This window comes from Cydia amplana, chromosome 4, assembly GCF_948474715.1.
Source record: "Cydia amplana chromosome 4, ilCydAmpl1.1, whole genome shotgun sequence".
In the NCBI taxonomy this organism is placed as follows: Eukaryota; Metazoa; Arthropoda; class Insecta; order Lepidoptera; family Tortricidae; genus Cydia; species Cydia amplana.
The window spans coordinates 3,193,603-3,210,526 of record NC_086072.1 but is presented as its reverse complement, the minus strand read 5'-3'; the positions used below and the strand labels follow the sequence as shown (position 1 = coordinate 3,210,526).

The window sequence follows — 16,924 nt, the reverse complement described above, 5'->3', positions numbered from 1 at the left end:
TACCATGTGTGCTACACGCAACGTCAAATGACAATAACATCCTATACCCACAATCCACATACAACGAAAGACCTTGACCCAACCAAGGACCATATATATTTATACCCAACTGAATTTCCGGGGGTTAATCCCGTGGATCTCGAGCTAATGGACGCAATACGTCACAGATGTCACGGGATTAAAGCGATTATTTAGGACACGGAAGGAATTATTCACAATATCTGTAGATAATGTATTACATTTGAAACTTTAACAATTTTAACATAAATGTGTGTAATGGAGCTCGGGAAACTTATCTTCAAGTACCCGTAACATGAGTCACTGACTGTGCCGAAAGCGACACTGACATATATACGCATTATATTATACGCTAACGTCTACGTAATTTACTTTCTATACATCTCGCTCGCACTAATATACCTGAGCCCGTACCATGAGCCACTGATAGTGTCAAAACTGACTTAATATACGCTACCGAGAACACGTTTATGGCGTTTATCTCAGTGCCAAACTGACGGTAGCCGTACAGTACGATCGAGATGCATAGAAAGTAAGTTACGTTCACGCTAGCGTTTATGTCAGTGCCAAACTGGTGGTAGCAGTACAAGAGGCCAATTCGGATTGAACCAATTATTAAGGTTTTCATCTTGTTTTGATACGTTCTTCAGATTTTGACATCTCTATAAAAAGTTCCTTTACAGTACATATGGGGCTACTTTTCCGCACTAGTGCGTAAAATAGCACTTTTCGTGCGTATGTCGAAACTTTAAAGTGCCATATGTACTGTAAAACGTTGTTCGATACACGTGCGAATAGGTAATTCGCAACTCATGTCGATTTAAAACACTCCCTTCGTCCAATTTATCGCCACTCGTTTCGAATTTCCTCTTTTTCGCACTTGTATCGAAAATAACTATTTTGTTTTCGGAGAAATTGTACTCGGTATTTCGAGCCAGGCGGCCTAGCCAAGGTGACGATCGCTTGCGCTTCGCCATCGAATCGCTTTGTGTCTCTTTATCACTCTCCCATATTAGTGCGACAGTGACAGTTGCCCTTCGACCGCTACGGAGCGTAAGCGATTGGCATGTTGGCTTCGCGGCTAGGTACGCCCTCCGAGCAATTGAGTGAAGCATCATTGCTTGTAGAAAATATAGTTGCAGTCAGTTAGTTAGTTGCCACAGTACCTACAAGGTTTAAAGCTTATACATAATGTAGTCGATCCCGGCTACGCTACGACCGAGCTGCACTTGGCCTAATTCCGACCCTCCAATGCTGTTAGGGATGCCGCGAATAATTCTGTGTTTGGTTAATCCAATGAATTAACAAGAGAATACGGTTTTATTGAAGGAATGCCACATTTTCATTAATAGTATTACTTTTCCAAACAGCTTGGGTAAAAATTCGCCGCCTCCGGCAACGGTCAAATTTGCGACCTTCGACCCGAGAATTGTAGTATCACTCGTAGACGTTTCTGGTTGTTAGGGTTAGGTACGGCGATAGGTGTCATCTCCATGCAATGTATAAACTTAAAACGCAACATCTTACAAAATTGTAATGAGAAGACGTATATCACCATAAGATAATAAAGGTATAAGATGTTTGAAATAGATACAACTATAGGTAAGTTCATAGGTGTCTATGTTTAAATCTCGTATAAAAAATCTCAGCTCATACAATTATAGCGTACTTTAACTCGTGCCAATCTAAATGATTTTTTTTTGTTTTATCTTAAAATTGAATTGTTAGTTGACAACCCTGTTTTTCATGTACCTATATTGTAGTCTAGGCAAGTTTGCAGCCGTACGAGTAAGTAGCCTTTTGAGGGGAGTGGGAATTTTTCATAACTGCCCGCACGTTGCAAAGGAAAATTGCGATAGAATTCTTGGCCGTAAGTTTGGTATTGTCTAGCTTATTATTGAATTTTGTTTGTGGTCAGAAATGTGTGTTAGCTCCGGGTATCATTCCTAACGACGGATAATTCTAAAAATATAATTTGATATGAGTACCTGTCGGATACCTAAATCTTTTTGAAGAGGTACTTATTTTCGTTTTAATCATGAATTGACCCATATTTCTTGCAAAACTGACTACAAGGGTCGATTTATGCCGTTTTAGGACATAATTTAACTTCCAGAATTTTCAGTTGAATAGATACCGATTCCGAAATAATAAATTACCTACATAAATTGTCATGAGTATCTGGAAATATTGTAAATACTGGACTATTTTTCCTATAAACAAGAAATTAGTTGTTACTCACGCTATAAAAAACAAATTGTGACGTTCCATGCCTAAAGGGTCCAGGTCCCTGTGCATAAAGACCTTTCTCTGATGGAAAGTCACAATTTTTTGCCTGAATAAAATGTTATTGAAAAACAACGCATAAATACCAACAGCGGGTAACTACAACATATAACAAATGCATTGCAAGGTACTAACTAACCTAACTATTACACGAATGAGAGAGATTTTCAAACTGCAAACTACAACCTGAGCTAGACAAGTTGATACGCATTCAAATTCCGTGCTTGAAATTCCCGTCGCTTCGTTCCCGACTCGTAATGAGGTGAGGGATGCTGTGGACACGGAATTTTAGACATTTGCGGCGGCATGCGGAATTTGATGCACGTGTTTTGCTGGCAGAGATGGAATACTCTACAGTTACTAGGTGAGGTTCATTTGAATGTACGTAAACGCTGTTGCGACTACTAGATGTAAAAAAGTAAATATTAAACTTTTAATATTTAAAAATATTGAGTAAAATTTTGTAGATTACAGAAATAATTAGATGGTCACTTTTTTACGAAGGTTTTACCCCTAAATATTAAAGTATGATGAGAAATCATTGTGGATATGTCGCAGTCGGATTATATAATCCGCCGTATAGCGCCGAATACATTCCGGCGGATTTTCATTCAGCCGCATTCAATCCGGCTAATCGTCGAACCGCCGCATTTCAAAACGCCCCTGTTTTGTAAAACGGCTAGCCGTAATGTAATACGGCGGATTATACAATCCGACTGCGACAGGTACACGAGCGCTGGCGATGGCAGACAGAAAATGATGAAAAACCGCGTTTCTTTTATAAGTCCTTTTGCATTGGCGCCCAACGTGGAACCAATATTTTTATACCGGCAATATTTTTTCTACCTTTATGTTATGAAACTTGAACTTCATATATAACCTACCATGAAATACTTACATGCAAATCAATGTTGTCTTCAATGTCCTTAGAACCTAAAGACAAGGGCCTTAAATAATATTTGACCACAATTTAGGTTATCTTGAGGCCTTTGGGATTCTTCAAAAAAGAAGTGTATAGAAGGTATGCTAACCGCATACCTATATACTATATATATTAGCCGAGCCGTGTGCTTGGTTACAACTGACATGGTGTTTAAATAAGTATTCAATATTTTTTCCCATTTGTCCCCAGAACAACCCTTCCTGTTGCCCAATTCAGCCGTGGCGACTTCTCCCTGTGGTCAGTCCTGAAGAACTGCGTCGGCAAGGAACTGTCCAAGATCACCATGCCGGTCGTGTTCAACGAGCCGCTATCGTTCCTGCAGCGCATGCTGGAGTACTTGGAGTACGCGCACTTGCTACGCATGGCGTCTGAGCAGACGGACCCGGTGGCGCGCATGGAGTATATCGCAGGTATGTAGTACTATCCTGTAGCTGGAGTACTTGGAGTACGCGCACTTGCTACGCATGGCGTCTGAGCAGACGGACCCGGTGGCGCGCATGGAGTATATCGCAGGTATGTAGTACTATCCTGTAGCTGGAGTACTTGGAGTACGCGCACTTGCTACGCATGGCGTCTGAGCAGACGGACCCGGTGGCGCGCATGGAGTATATCGCAGGTAGGTATGTAGTACTATCCTGTAGCTGGAGCACTTGGAGTACGCGCACTTGCTCGCAGGTCAGCTTTATTGTAGAATTAGCCGTTTAGCTAGCAGTGCCAGCCAAACTCAATCTTTCAATTTAGCTCAATCCTACAAAGGGTACATATTATCATCTTTGTTTTACAGATTGGAAGTCGGATCAAGAAAGAGATTCTTCTCGTAGTATTTCTTCAAGTAGATTGAACTTCATGCGGCAAACGCTTGGCTTACAGTTTGTTGCGACACCTGCTCACTACGAGTAATATGTACGGACGAAGTTACCACTCACACGATGACATCGTCGGGGGTTATTACGTTGCCGCAAGGATGTGTGCTGCAAGCATCGCACCTTACGATCCACTCCCATAACCAGTTTAAGGTGGTTCGATTTTCATACAAAATTCAATCGACTTTCATTAAGTAACTACACACTATTACTACATAAATATTTCCGCATTTATCTTCTTTCGAATATTCATTTTCGCTAAATGAATAGGAAAACAATGTTTCATACAGAAATCATGCAAAAATCGTAGTTAACTTTTCACCAATTTTACGTATGTGTGCGTCACAAATGTCGTGTACGGATACATTTGCGACGTTGCCATACCATTTCCGACGTTGCCGGGCTGACCACGGCGTGAATTTGAAGTGCCGTCATGTTTAGTGCAATTTTGTTGACCTACCCGATTTTGTTGAATGAGTACCCGAATTTCGCCAGCTTAGCTAAGAACTATCACGGTGCGTTTTGTAAACAGTTGCTTTTTTGCTTACAAACGAAAGGTTCCCAGTTCAATCCCCAGTCATTGTATGCTGGGACATAACTTTTTGTATTTTTTTTACATCTAAATTTCGTAATGTTTCTTTTTTTTTAATTTTTCTTATTATCTAAAATGTATGGGCTAAGCGTATTCGTTTATTTTTTACAAAGATAATTAGAAATTATACTCTACCTAATCTCTTTGATTTTTACAATCAGGACATCCTCACAGCAATAAAAAAGAAATGTATAAAATTTCCTGTGGTTGAAAATAATGGAATTTTATCTATGAATGTAAAACACAATTATTACTAGTTACTATATACCATGTAAGTAAATTATAACTTGATTATAACTTTATTAGAATCCATATTGTTGCATCATCTTTCTTCCTATTACATTAGAGATTTCGGTCGGAGATTTGGTCATTACGTCAGGTTTTAGTATCAAAAATGTTTCCCAGCCTGCGTGCGTAGCGAAAACTAAAACTTCTATACAAATATTTGGGACATAGTTTTTATATTAGCTACTAGCAGGATTCAACAAGAATATGCTAGTGATTCTGAGTTGGAAGAACCCAAAAAGATCATAATCTGTGAAAATCAGGTATTGTTTTTTTTTTAAAAACGTTGATAAAGTAATTTATTGATAATAGCGACCCGCCCCGGCTTCGCACGGGTTAACAAATTATACATAAACCTTCCTCTTGAATCACTCTATCTATTAAAAAAAACCGCATCAAAATCCGTTGCGTACTTTTAAAGATCTAAGCATACAGACAGACAGACAGGAAAGCGACTTTGTTTTATACTATGTAGTGATAGTGATGATGATGATACTGAATATCTGGGGGAAGCGCTGGTGGCCTAGCGGAAAGAGCGTGCGACTTGCAATCCAGAGGTCGCGGGTTCTAACCCCGGCTCGTACCGTCGTACCAATGATTTTTCGGAACTTTTGTACGAAATATCATTTGATACCTATTTACCGGAACCTATTTTTCGGTGAAAGAAACCAATGTGAGGAAACCGGACTAATCCCAATAAGTTTACTCTCTGGGTTGGAAGGTCAGGGCAGTCGCTTTCGTAAAAACTAGTGCCCATGCCAATTCTGGCATTAGTTGCCAAGCGGACCCCACGCGAGTAGGGTTTGCAAGATCCGTCAATTTTTCGGATCCGGATATTTCGGATATTAAAATTTGACGGATCCGGATAATTCGGATAATACGGATCAGTATCAAGAAAGGTGACGAAATTTACAACTTACATACAAGGAACAGCTAGTAAAATGTAAAATGTTCATATTTTAGTTAATTACAATTATTAATAATTATTATTATTATCTCAAAACGATATAAATATGTATAATAAGATATTCAGTGTAGTCTTAATTAGGTATTCCTATTAATAATATTATGCATTTTTTTTAGGAGGCCGTAGTCGATTTGTAACCGAAAACGCCAAAAATGAAGTAATTAAAGCAAATTTATTTCTATATATCTGCTCAGAAGAATTAATTCTAAAGGTGCCTAAAAACACCGCTTTAACTTCGGCGTTTTTTCTTAAATTTTCCATCATAAGCTCACAAAATAGAAAATGGAGAAAAAGTTACATTTATGTACTTTTATTATTTTATACCGGTGTGGTGTGATATAATTTATACTGTTAAAAAACGTACTTTCTTTACCTTGGTAAAATAGTTATACCTTCAGTCGTTCGACTGAGAAAAATGGCTTAGAAAAAGTATCTAACTCATTTATTCAGTCCCCATTACAACAATCTTCCATTATAGGTATATATAAATCCAGTTAATTACTGCAAAATAATGTAAAATTACTACAAAAGTTTCGGGAAATTAAGAAATTTGGGCTACAGCTTCTTAATAACGAGAAAAAAATATCAATATTAGTTACTCAGCAGCATATCAAGCACATGTTATTTATGTTAACAGAAAACTGGGAACCGACACGATAACACAAAAAACCGGCCAAGTGCGAGTCGGACTCGCGCACGGAGGGTTCCGCACCATCAACAAAAAATTAAGCGAAACAAGCGAAAAAAACGGTCACCCATCCAAGTACTGACCCCGCCCGACGTTGCTTAACTTCGCTCAAAAATCACGTTTGTTGTATGGGAGCCCCACTTAAATCTTTATTTTATTCTGTTTTTAGTATTTGTTGTTATAGCGGCAACAGAAATTCATCATCTGTGAAAATTTCAACTGTCTAGCTATCACGGTTCGTGAGATACAGCCTGGTGACAAACGGACGGACGGACGGACAGACGGGCGGACAGCGGAGTCTTAGTAATAGGGTTCCGTTTTTACCCTTTGGGTACGGAACCCTAAAAAGTCACTGATAATAACACGCACAAGCACTAATGATGTTCCAGGTAGACGACCCAAAGGCGACTGAGCGAAAACCTGATAACAATTACTTTAAAACATACAAATATTTACCCTTATTCCAGTCAGGAGGCATGCAGGTAGCTCGTTTTAATACTGTTACTGTTACTACTGTTTAGTTTAAGCAATATTTGTATTTATGTTATGACGTTATCGCGTACCAATAACGCGACCAATGCAATATTTAACGGATCCGTGAGATCCGAAATATCCGGATCCTATGAGACGTTGGATCCGGATCTTAGATTTGACGGATATCCGGATATTTCGGATATCCGGATAACCGGATCTCAAACCCTACACGCGAGGAAGAAGAGATTGAATAACTGGGAGACCGACCAAAGCTCAGAAAACATATAAAAACCCAAAAATGCGCGTTTTCTCACAGATCAGACCTAGCTAAGAGATTAAACCCCTTATAGCAAATTTCATGGAAATCGTTAGAGCCGTTTCTGATATCATCCAAATATATAAATAAATATAAATATATAAAACAGGCAAAACTGCTTTTGACTGAGCATGTTGGTCAAAAGTAGTTTTACCTGTAAATCATACCTATTTCTGGCAGCAGTTTCGTTTTTAGGGCGTAGCATAAAAAAAATAACCCTAACCTACCTATTTCTGGGAGCAGAGAATTTTACCCCAATGTACCAAATATTACCATACAAATCCTAAAAACTAGCCCAAAATTACATAAAAACAAATTTCTATGTAAAAATTGTCAAGTGCGAGTACTTTTGACTGATTTTAACAGTCACAATTACTATTAACCAATGATTTTCAGCCCTAGTAGCACGGTCGCATTTTTATCATTTATCACCATACCTGTCACGTTCTAACAAGTATGTAAGTGCGAAAGTGACGGGCTTAGTGATAGTGGATAAAAATGGAACCGTGCTGAGCCCGCAGGTAAAACTACTTTTGACCAACATGCTCAGTCAAAAGCAGTTTTGCCTGTTTTTGTCGGTTAAAAGTTCTTTTGACCAGTTCACACTTTTGACTGCGACATATATAATAATTTCTCGTTAAGATAACACAAAAAGGACAAAAATAAACAAAATGAAATTATCTACTCGCACCAGTCTTGAACCCCAATCCTCTTGCACGTGTTTCCACGAACATACCGTAACGCTATTGCAGCATACTTACGTTGTGTGAAATTGTCTACTACAAGCATCACTGAAACACTGTTTGCATGTGTGAGTTATAGTAGAAAAAAGCATGACAGCAACACTCCGTCGACTTTAAAGGGTAGTTTCTGCACAATTAAGTATTCAATGTCTATTTTAATAGTTCAATATTTACTTAAAGAGTTCGCTAAACATACTTTTAAGTATACAAATACCAAGACCATTCCACAAAAAATAAAACATGAAATTTTGCGAAAGTGGCGCCATCTAGCGAGGGTTAAGCTTTGAGTAACCTAGTCGAACCACCTTAATAGCAAAGTTAAGATCGACTACGGCATCAACGTACCGGTCTTTAACGCTAACTCTTCGATAAATCGGATCGTAAATTTAACTTCCTACAAAATATCCACCGCCGCTTTCGATGACGCAGCAGAAATGGAAATCGATCGGAAGCTAACCCTGCAGCATAACCAGGAGCAAGCCCTGCCATCAACTATCTCCAGCCATGATATGCATCAATATGCTATTAGCTACCTGCTGTTAGGAATAGCTATAGTCTCATTCGCCGTGTGGGCTCGTAGTTTGAATCTACGACATGTATGTACGCGCAACTAATTAGATTCCGAAACGCATGTACAGTGATAAGACTGTACAGCAGCGTTTAACATAATATTGAGAGAATATTCAATTGTTTTTTTCAAGATGCCACTACCACTGTGTTGAGATGTTTTGTTTATTTTTTGCAGCATTTGCGGTGAGCGCCCTGGCTTCCAACTGGGAGCGCCTGGGAAAGCCCTTCAACCCGCTCCTTGGAGAGACCTACGAACTCGAGCGTCCAGAATTCAGGGCAGTCTGCGAGCAGGTTTGTCAATACCATATATTTTTCGATTTTTATCTGGCGTTAATTTTTATCATCCCAACAACTGTAAAAGTTGATTGTAGTTGGAAACACTGTAGGGAACCTTCAAGGCATGTCTTCTTCTTGTACCAGTTGGACAGATCAATTGTAAGATTAGTAAGGAACGCCACAAACAAACGCTGGTTAAACATAGTGATTATATTTGCTATGAGCCGATGAAAATGAATCAATGGTGACGATGACGATCTTCAGTGATTGAACACACATGTGCTAATTTGTTTAAACTACCTATCTTAGGTATCCCACCACCCCCCAGTGTCTGCGTTCCACGCTGACAGCCCCCACTTCGTGTTCCACGGCTCCGTGCACCCCAAGCTCAAGTTCTGTGGCAAGAGCGTCGAGATCCAGCCCAAGGGTCATGTCACCGTGGAGCTGCCCAGGTATGTCATAATGATTGCATCCTAACGGTTCATTGCTGAGAACAGGCCTCCTTCTTTATTGTACTAGAGGGTTTGAGCTATGGCTACAGCCTTCTGTAGTACAATGTCACGTATAGTCAAGTATTTATTATCTGAAATTACTGTTAACATTTAAGTGTGGTAGAGATCTAGTCATCCGAGTTGAAGTTCTATGGCTAAAATCCAGTCCGAGAACTATATTGTTCCTAGAAATGGTCGTAGGTTCTAACATAAATAATTTGTCTTCATGAAAATTGTGTATCACACCGCGCATGTGTTGTATGTACAAGTAGGATCTACAAACCTGCAATTCATTTTTTTTCAGATGGGGCGAGGCCTACACTTGGACTAACGTGAACTGTTGCGTTCACAACGTGATTGTAGGCAAACTGTGGATTGAGCAGTATGGTGCTATGGAAGTCACATGCCATGGTGGTGCAGGGCTCAAGGCTAATCTGGCATTCAAGCCCGCTGGGTTCAATAATCGAGATCTACACCGTGTTGATGGCTTCATCACTGACCAGAAGTAAGTTCTAAATGAAACCGTCCAACGCTGCTGTTTGTGAATTGTGGGTAAGTTATAGATGCTAGCAGTATGCAGTTGACATACCTAGCATAGTGGCACGGCTTGGGAGTGAAGGCGAACCTGGCAAGCCTGCTGGGCTTAATAATCGAAATCTGAATGTTAATGGCTTCGTCACTGACGAGAAGTAATTTCTGAATGAAGTAATGGTGAAACGCTGCTGCGTATGGATGAACCAAGGACCAAATGTTGGGCAAAGATTGGGCATCATGGTGCTAGCTGTCTTGCCATTGAGGCACATAATTGAACATGGCTTGCAGCTTGCACTTGTTCAACAGTGTGCTTAAAATCTTTTAAAAAAGAATAATGTACTTTCATTCCACCGTACTAAAAAATAAATGCGTCTGTTTCAGTAAAAAGAAAATCCGCTTCCTCTACGGCAAGTGGACGGAGTTCATCAAGGTCTGCAGCGCGGCCGCGCACGAGCAGTGGGCGCGGGAACAGGAGGCAAGCGCTACTCCGGCGCATACACCGAAGAAAGTGCTGGCTAAGCTCAACAGCTTCAAAGTGGGCGCGCTGCGGTCTATGTCTATTCAAGACGTAAGTTGATTCCTTTAATAGTTAGTGCCTTAAGGCCAGTTTAACCACATAGGCTGCTCGGTTCAAGTTTTCGGTCTGAGCAGCTGCCGCAGTTGTAAATACCTGGCGCTTGATACTGCCTTAATAATAGCTACCCTCAATATGAATCACTAGCATTATACATGTATTGGCTGTCAACTATTAGAATGATCAGCTACATAATCAGCCACCTTATACCGCTACAAGTACTATTTTTGTGCTTCCAAAGAAGTATTAAGCAGTTGCGGTTGAGTATTGCCACACAATTTCAAGTTTTGGTAGAAACAGTGTAATTTTAACTAAATATCTGTTTCAGCCTGAAGACCCAGATAATGACGAGGTACCGAAGTCAGACGACACGTATAACATCGACATTCCTGGCTCCACCACCCTATGGGAAGCGAGGAGCCGACCCACCAACAGTGCACAGGTATAATTCCGTTGAAATTTTTCTGGCACTTTCAATCAAAGAGGCACAGAGGCACATAATAAAGGAATAAAAATGAATAGGTTTATGAGAGTATTAATTCTTAATGATATTTAAATCTACATATAATATATGTTGCCAAAGAAAAATAGTTGTGAGACAATGCAAGTAGTTTTTTCGTAATTTTTTCGCCGATTTTTTACTTGAGTATTGAACGAATTACCTATCTTAGAAGATCGGAGGAGAAATCTGTAATAAACGCCGCCACTATTAGCTTGATCACTGTCCTCATCCAAATCTGAATTTTTTACAAGTCCACTTCACATCCAACAACTTTTTCTGTCACACCAGTATTACCAATTCACTGAATTCGCCATGTCGCTAAACGAGGTGGAGCGAGACATGAAAGGGCAGCTGTGCCCGACGGACAGTCGGCTACGCCCAGACGTCAGGCTTTTGGAACAGGGCGACATTGATGCTGCAGCTGCCGAGAAGACACGGCTTGAGGAGAAACAGAGGACAGCCAGGAAAGCGCTAAAGAAATCTGCTGATGGATGGCAAGCTAGGTAAGTTAAAATCATTGGATTGATTGGATATTAGTAAAAGACTGAAACCGTGCGCAAGGGACAGTCGGCTACGTCCAGACGTCAGGCTTCTGGAACAGGGAGACATTGATGCTGCAGCTGCCGAGAAGACACGGCTTGAGGAGAAACAGAGGACAGCCAGGAAAGCGCTAAAGAAATCTGCTGATGGATGGCAAGCTAGGTAAGTTCAGATAAAGGGGAATGGACATATAGTTGGTCAAGCCAATTTGTCAGTAAATAAGAACAAAAAAAACTATACTCGCTACTAAACTGTACTAGCACTGGTGTAAGACAAAGATAGAATGATTCTCTGTCTATGTTTGAAATATACAGTCCTTTGACAAACTAGGTATAGGGTAGTTTTTATCACAGAACAAGTAGAATGGCGATGCGAGCAGGGTACGTGTCGCCGCCGGTTATGAGCAAACGCTCGCATGCTAGTACTCGCCCGCGCTGACTGAAAAACGTAAACATGCCTTTTGCGCCACAATAACGTTCAGATTAAGAAGCCAGACATCAAATTTGTCTAAAGGAGGCGTATCCATTCACCAGGCACACAAGTTTTTACTACCGTTGCGCGAGAAATGTGGAAATGTGGAGAGGAACGAGCGGCGACACCGGTTCCGATACTAACTGCGCGCGATAGCCATTCTAACCTCTTTAATAATGTTCTGTGGTTTTTATCAATCATTATCGTCATTCCACGCAGATGAAGTCGCGGACAGAAGCTACTAATATACCTATATATATGTAAATTCAAAATAAGAAATGTAAAATAGTTAATTTGTTATTCCAGGTGGTTCAGTCAAGGCACGAACCCCTATACGAAACAGGAGGACTGGCTTTACAACGGCGGTTACTGGGACCGCAACTACCAACATCTAAAAGACATCGACATATTCTAAGATCTCATAATACCAGGCGGCCCAGCCAAGGTGACAATCGCTTGCGCTTCGCCAGCGAATCGCTTTGTGTCTCTCTACTCTTCCATATTAGCGTGACAGTGACAGTTGCGTTTCGTTCGCTACGTAGCGTTAGCGATTGGCATGTTGGCTACGGGGCCAGATCTACTGTCTGTATCATTTGGTGTATCACCGATAGTATTTTTTTATCCGCTAAAAGTGCAGTACTCAGCGATGTTTCATCTATTATCATATTGATATTGAAGCAATATTTATGTGTTTATATCTGCTAATGCCTACACATGTTCAGATTTTAAAGGTCTGATACTAATTATAGGGCATACCTACCACTTGTGTGTCCAACGGCAGATTTCAGAACTTAAATTCAAATAATTTTCGAATGCAAATTGCGAGAGAAGCGCGGCGGGTGGTTTAGGTTCATGAGTCTTGCGGATTGATTAGTAAGAATGGATCACTGCTCAAAACAGAGTATCCTGCATAATGATATTGAGACGTACCGTAAAATGGGGTGAGTAGGGTTCGCGGGGAGAGTTGGGTTATGAATAGGGAGAGAAGGGGTGAAAGGGGGGTGAGATATATTTTTGAGGCTACTGCTACAAAAATAATGTATTCCAATTTAAAATGGAGCTATAGTAATACTCATAATAAAAAAAATCGATCCAACAATCTTCCAAAATCACCTTTGTATGAAAACCCCACTCACACCAAATACGAGGGACTACGGGGTGAGGTGGGTTTTCCTGTTTATCGTCAAAGTTATGAAATGGAACTACCCAAAATAAAATAAAAACTAAAATACAAATACAGTGAAGGTCGACATTTAGAAAATGTGAAACGCGCATTCATCTTCTTTTCATAAAAATAAACAGTTTTGGTTTATCTGTTTTAGTTTTTCAAATCAAATTTTGAAATCGTAAATTTACTGCTGGACACTGTCCCATTTATTCATAAAACTATACGGGTCTGATTTAGTTAAATTATGTTTTATCCCTTTCTTACAAATACATAAGTGAAAATGATAGATAATGACAAACGATTATTAGCTAATTGAGGTTTGTAGCGCGTGTATGAATAAGGGGGTTTATATTAAATATTAAAAACGGGTCACTCACGTATTTTAAGTCGAAAAACGCTCGACATGTTTCACTCCGTACCGAGGAGTGTCATCAGGAGCTTGCTTGCTTGCTTGTTTTTCGACTTAAAATACGTGAGTGACCCATTTTTAATATATTTAATATGTCTGTGTCTCAAGGGGTTTATATTTATTGATCTCACTTGGTATGAATAAGGTCACGTAAGGTACAATGAAATTGGTACCTATGATATTTTTACAATAGTATTAAGTTACAATACTCTTCCAAAAGACAGCAAAATAAATAATATCAATTTTCCCTTCACATTATCGAAGCAATCTTTTCACCATAATTTATCAAATGAACATTTTTGCAGCTCTATTTTAATGCTTTCCGTGATTAAGTACGTAATGAACAGAGCTCGGCGGGGGTGAGCTATTTACCTTATAATTTGACAAGTCTTACTTCATATTATATATATATAGCTCACCCCCGCCGAGCTCTGGTAATGAAACTATATAGCTTGGTAAAAAAGAGTAGAAATTAAAAAGTGGCAACACTGTGGTGTCGTCCCTTTCAAACCAATTTATATAAGAAAACGGGACGACACTACAGGTTGTCACTTTTTAATTTCTACTCTTTTTTGCCAAGCTGTATGTGAGTGACAAATATTTCTTAAGTACCTATTTATACTTTCAAAACTACTTACTGCCATTATTTATGTACCTATTTTATTTCTCCTAAAATAGGTAGGTATAGTATATTGTACTTATACTTGCTTTCAGTTCAGTAAAGGGGCCCACTGATTAACAGTCCGCCGGACGGTATCGGCCTGTCAGTTAGAACAAAAATTTGACAGTTCCGAACAACTGACAGGCTTTCACTGAACTGAAAGCAAGTATAAGGTTTTGGCAAAAATTTCATTTTAGGTACAAGCTTTTATCGCTGACTGTACTTTTCTTACGACAGACAACTAATACTCATCGAGAGAATTCTAAAAACCCCTAACACAATTAGGTTGCGTTGTTTCATCACAGAGTTCCTATGGCCACCTCCTGTCTCCATCATCAGATCAGCTCGATGGTACCATAATATTGCATTGTCACCCGACTTACACGTGTATGCAAAATTTCAGCTCAATCGGAAAACGGGAAGTGGATCAAATTTAACTTGCAAGATTCCATTACATAGTTGTACATACAGAAAAACCGACCTAATAAAAGCTTGTTAATAAGTACAACATACTATACCTATTTTAGTTGGATTCTTCCTCCTTATCTAATATTTGTTAAAATAGCTGAGTAAAATTATTAGCAAATTTCAATTTTTTTTTAAATTAGGTAGTGATTATACTTAAATTAATAATGACTTAGGTAATTATATAATACGATTGAGAATCATTAGAAAATAACATTGTATTGTATGTACCTATAAGTATAAACTATAAAAAATATTTAGTCTAAAGAGGCGTGTATACACGCGTGTATACAAATATACATATTTGATTCGTAAACGCAAGAATTTCTTACTGTCTGTTTTTATTAACTAAACGTATCTCGTTTGACTTTATATTTTTACATGGGGTAACTGCGCCTGTTTTACGAATATAAGTATGGCGTAATGTTTAGACTTTACAGGCCCTTTTTAAACGGGCCCAGGGATAAAACGGTCGCGATGGAAGTACCGCCAAGTATTCTATGGAATAGTCGCACTTGCCCCAAGTATAGTGATATTTCACTGATTCTATCTAAAAGTAATGCAAAATATAAAAGAAATTGGAGTCAATTATTAAATAATTGTTAGATACACTGTGGGGTTTAAGGGCATTGCTATATGAGTATTGAGTAGTCGGATGTCTCTATTTAAAACTATTAGGTACAGTCAGCAGCAGAAGTTGCTAAGCGGGCGAGGTGTTCAAAATTACCTTGACACGCACATAAGAATAATCTCTTAACAATAAAGTCACGTCAAAATAATTTTGAACACCTCGCCCGCTTAGCAACTTCTGCTGCTCACTGACTGACTCTAGCATTCTAAAGTTGTTCTTATAAATGTTATAATACGTAGGTAATTTGTTAAATGTAAATATAAAACAAAATGGTGGCGACATGATCTCAAATATGTAAGTAGTGTTATATTAAAAGCATTTGATGCTACGAGTAATAGATGCAAGTTTGTATAGCTTTAAGACGTACATCGTACTAGACGTGGCGTAGGCTGCCTATCCACTGAAGCGGAGATGAACGGGGGTAAGAGGAAACGTGTGGAAATCAACCGGAGGGAGTGGATAAGAGATGTGTCCAATACTATTAGTTGATTCCGGGCCCGTACCCCATCTCCGCTCCTTCGAACCTCATTGGAAAGGCAGACTTGGGTATTCATTTTTGTTTAATTGGGTAATTTTTTTTTTTTTTTATTATTTAAATTAAATAGTTCACCAAATTGATTTTGCTAAAACAGTACGAAAAATTACCTATAATTCAATTGTAAAGGTATAACTACCTTTTAAGCATATATTTGAATGGAAATAGTTAGGCAACCCTCCAATAAGTACGTAATTGTATAAATATGGTAAAAGGCAGACTTAGGTATTCATTTTGTTTAATTGGGTAAGTAATTTTGTTTTTAATTTTTTTTATTTATTTAAATTAAATAGTTCACCAAATTGATTTTGCTAAAACAGTACGAAAAATTACCTATAATTCAATTGTAAAGGTAGGTAATTGTAACTACCTTTTAAGCATATATTTGAATGGAAATAGTTAGGCAACCCTCCAATAAGTACGTAATTGTATAAATATGGTAAAGGGCAAATTAATTAAATAATATTTTATAAGTACAATATACCTATAGTCAAAAGCAATAAAAATGGAACGATTAGTAGTATGAAAATATGTAGAATACAAAATATGTTTATTTTCTGGCTTGCTTTGTTGCGTTTCATTTCGGTAAGGTTAATTTTGAGAAACTTTTCCTTTATTTTTCGACCTCTTTTTTAATTCAAAATTTTAAAATAATATCTACTTTAACTTTTCTATCGAAAGTATTTCCATAGGATATGTATAACCTTACTTACTAATTTATTTCTTGACTAATTTATTTCAAAGCGAATCACTTGTAAGTTGTAAACACCGAAATGACATTAATAATAGTTATTTGTTTTACAAGGGGGCAAAGTTGTTGTTTAACCGCTCGTGCTAATATTGATACCCGAGCAAGCGAAAGATTCCAGAATTTAACCACGAGCGTAGCGAGTGGTTCGAAAAATGGAATCTTGAGCGTTGC

General features: G+C 38.7%; 1 protein-coding gene across 1 annotated transcript in view; it reads left to right on the top strand.

The window, feature by feature from the left end:
• Positions 1-12,558, top strand: part of LOC134663116 (oxysterol-binding protein-related protein 1) — a 41,063-nt gene extending 28,505 nt beyond the window's left edge. Inside the window, exons 2-9 of the mRNA XM_063519450.1 lie at positions 3,437-3,657; positions 8,921-9,036; positions 9,331-9,473; positions 9,817-10,017; positions 10,428-10,614; positions 10,949-11,062; positions 11,411-11,625; positions 12,440-12,558. Coding sequence (XP_063375520.1) covers positions 3,437-3,657; positions 8,921-9,036; positions 9,331-9,473; positions 9,817-10,017; positions 10,428-10,614; positions 10,949-11,062; positions 11,411-11,625; positions 12,440-12,548 — 1,306 coding nt within the window. The 3' untranslated portion in view covers positions 12,549-12,558. The remainder of the gene's footprint in view (positions 1-3,436; positions 3,658-8,920; positions 9,037-9,330; positions 9,474-9,816; positions 10,018-10,427; positions 10,615-10,948; positions 11,063-11,410; positions 11,626-12,439) is intronic.
• The last annotated feature ends 4,366 nt before the right edge of the window (positions 12,559-16,924 follow it).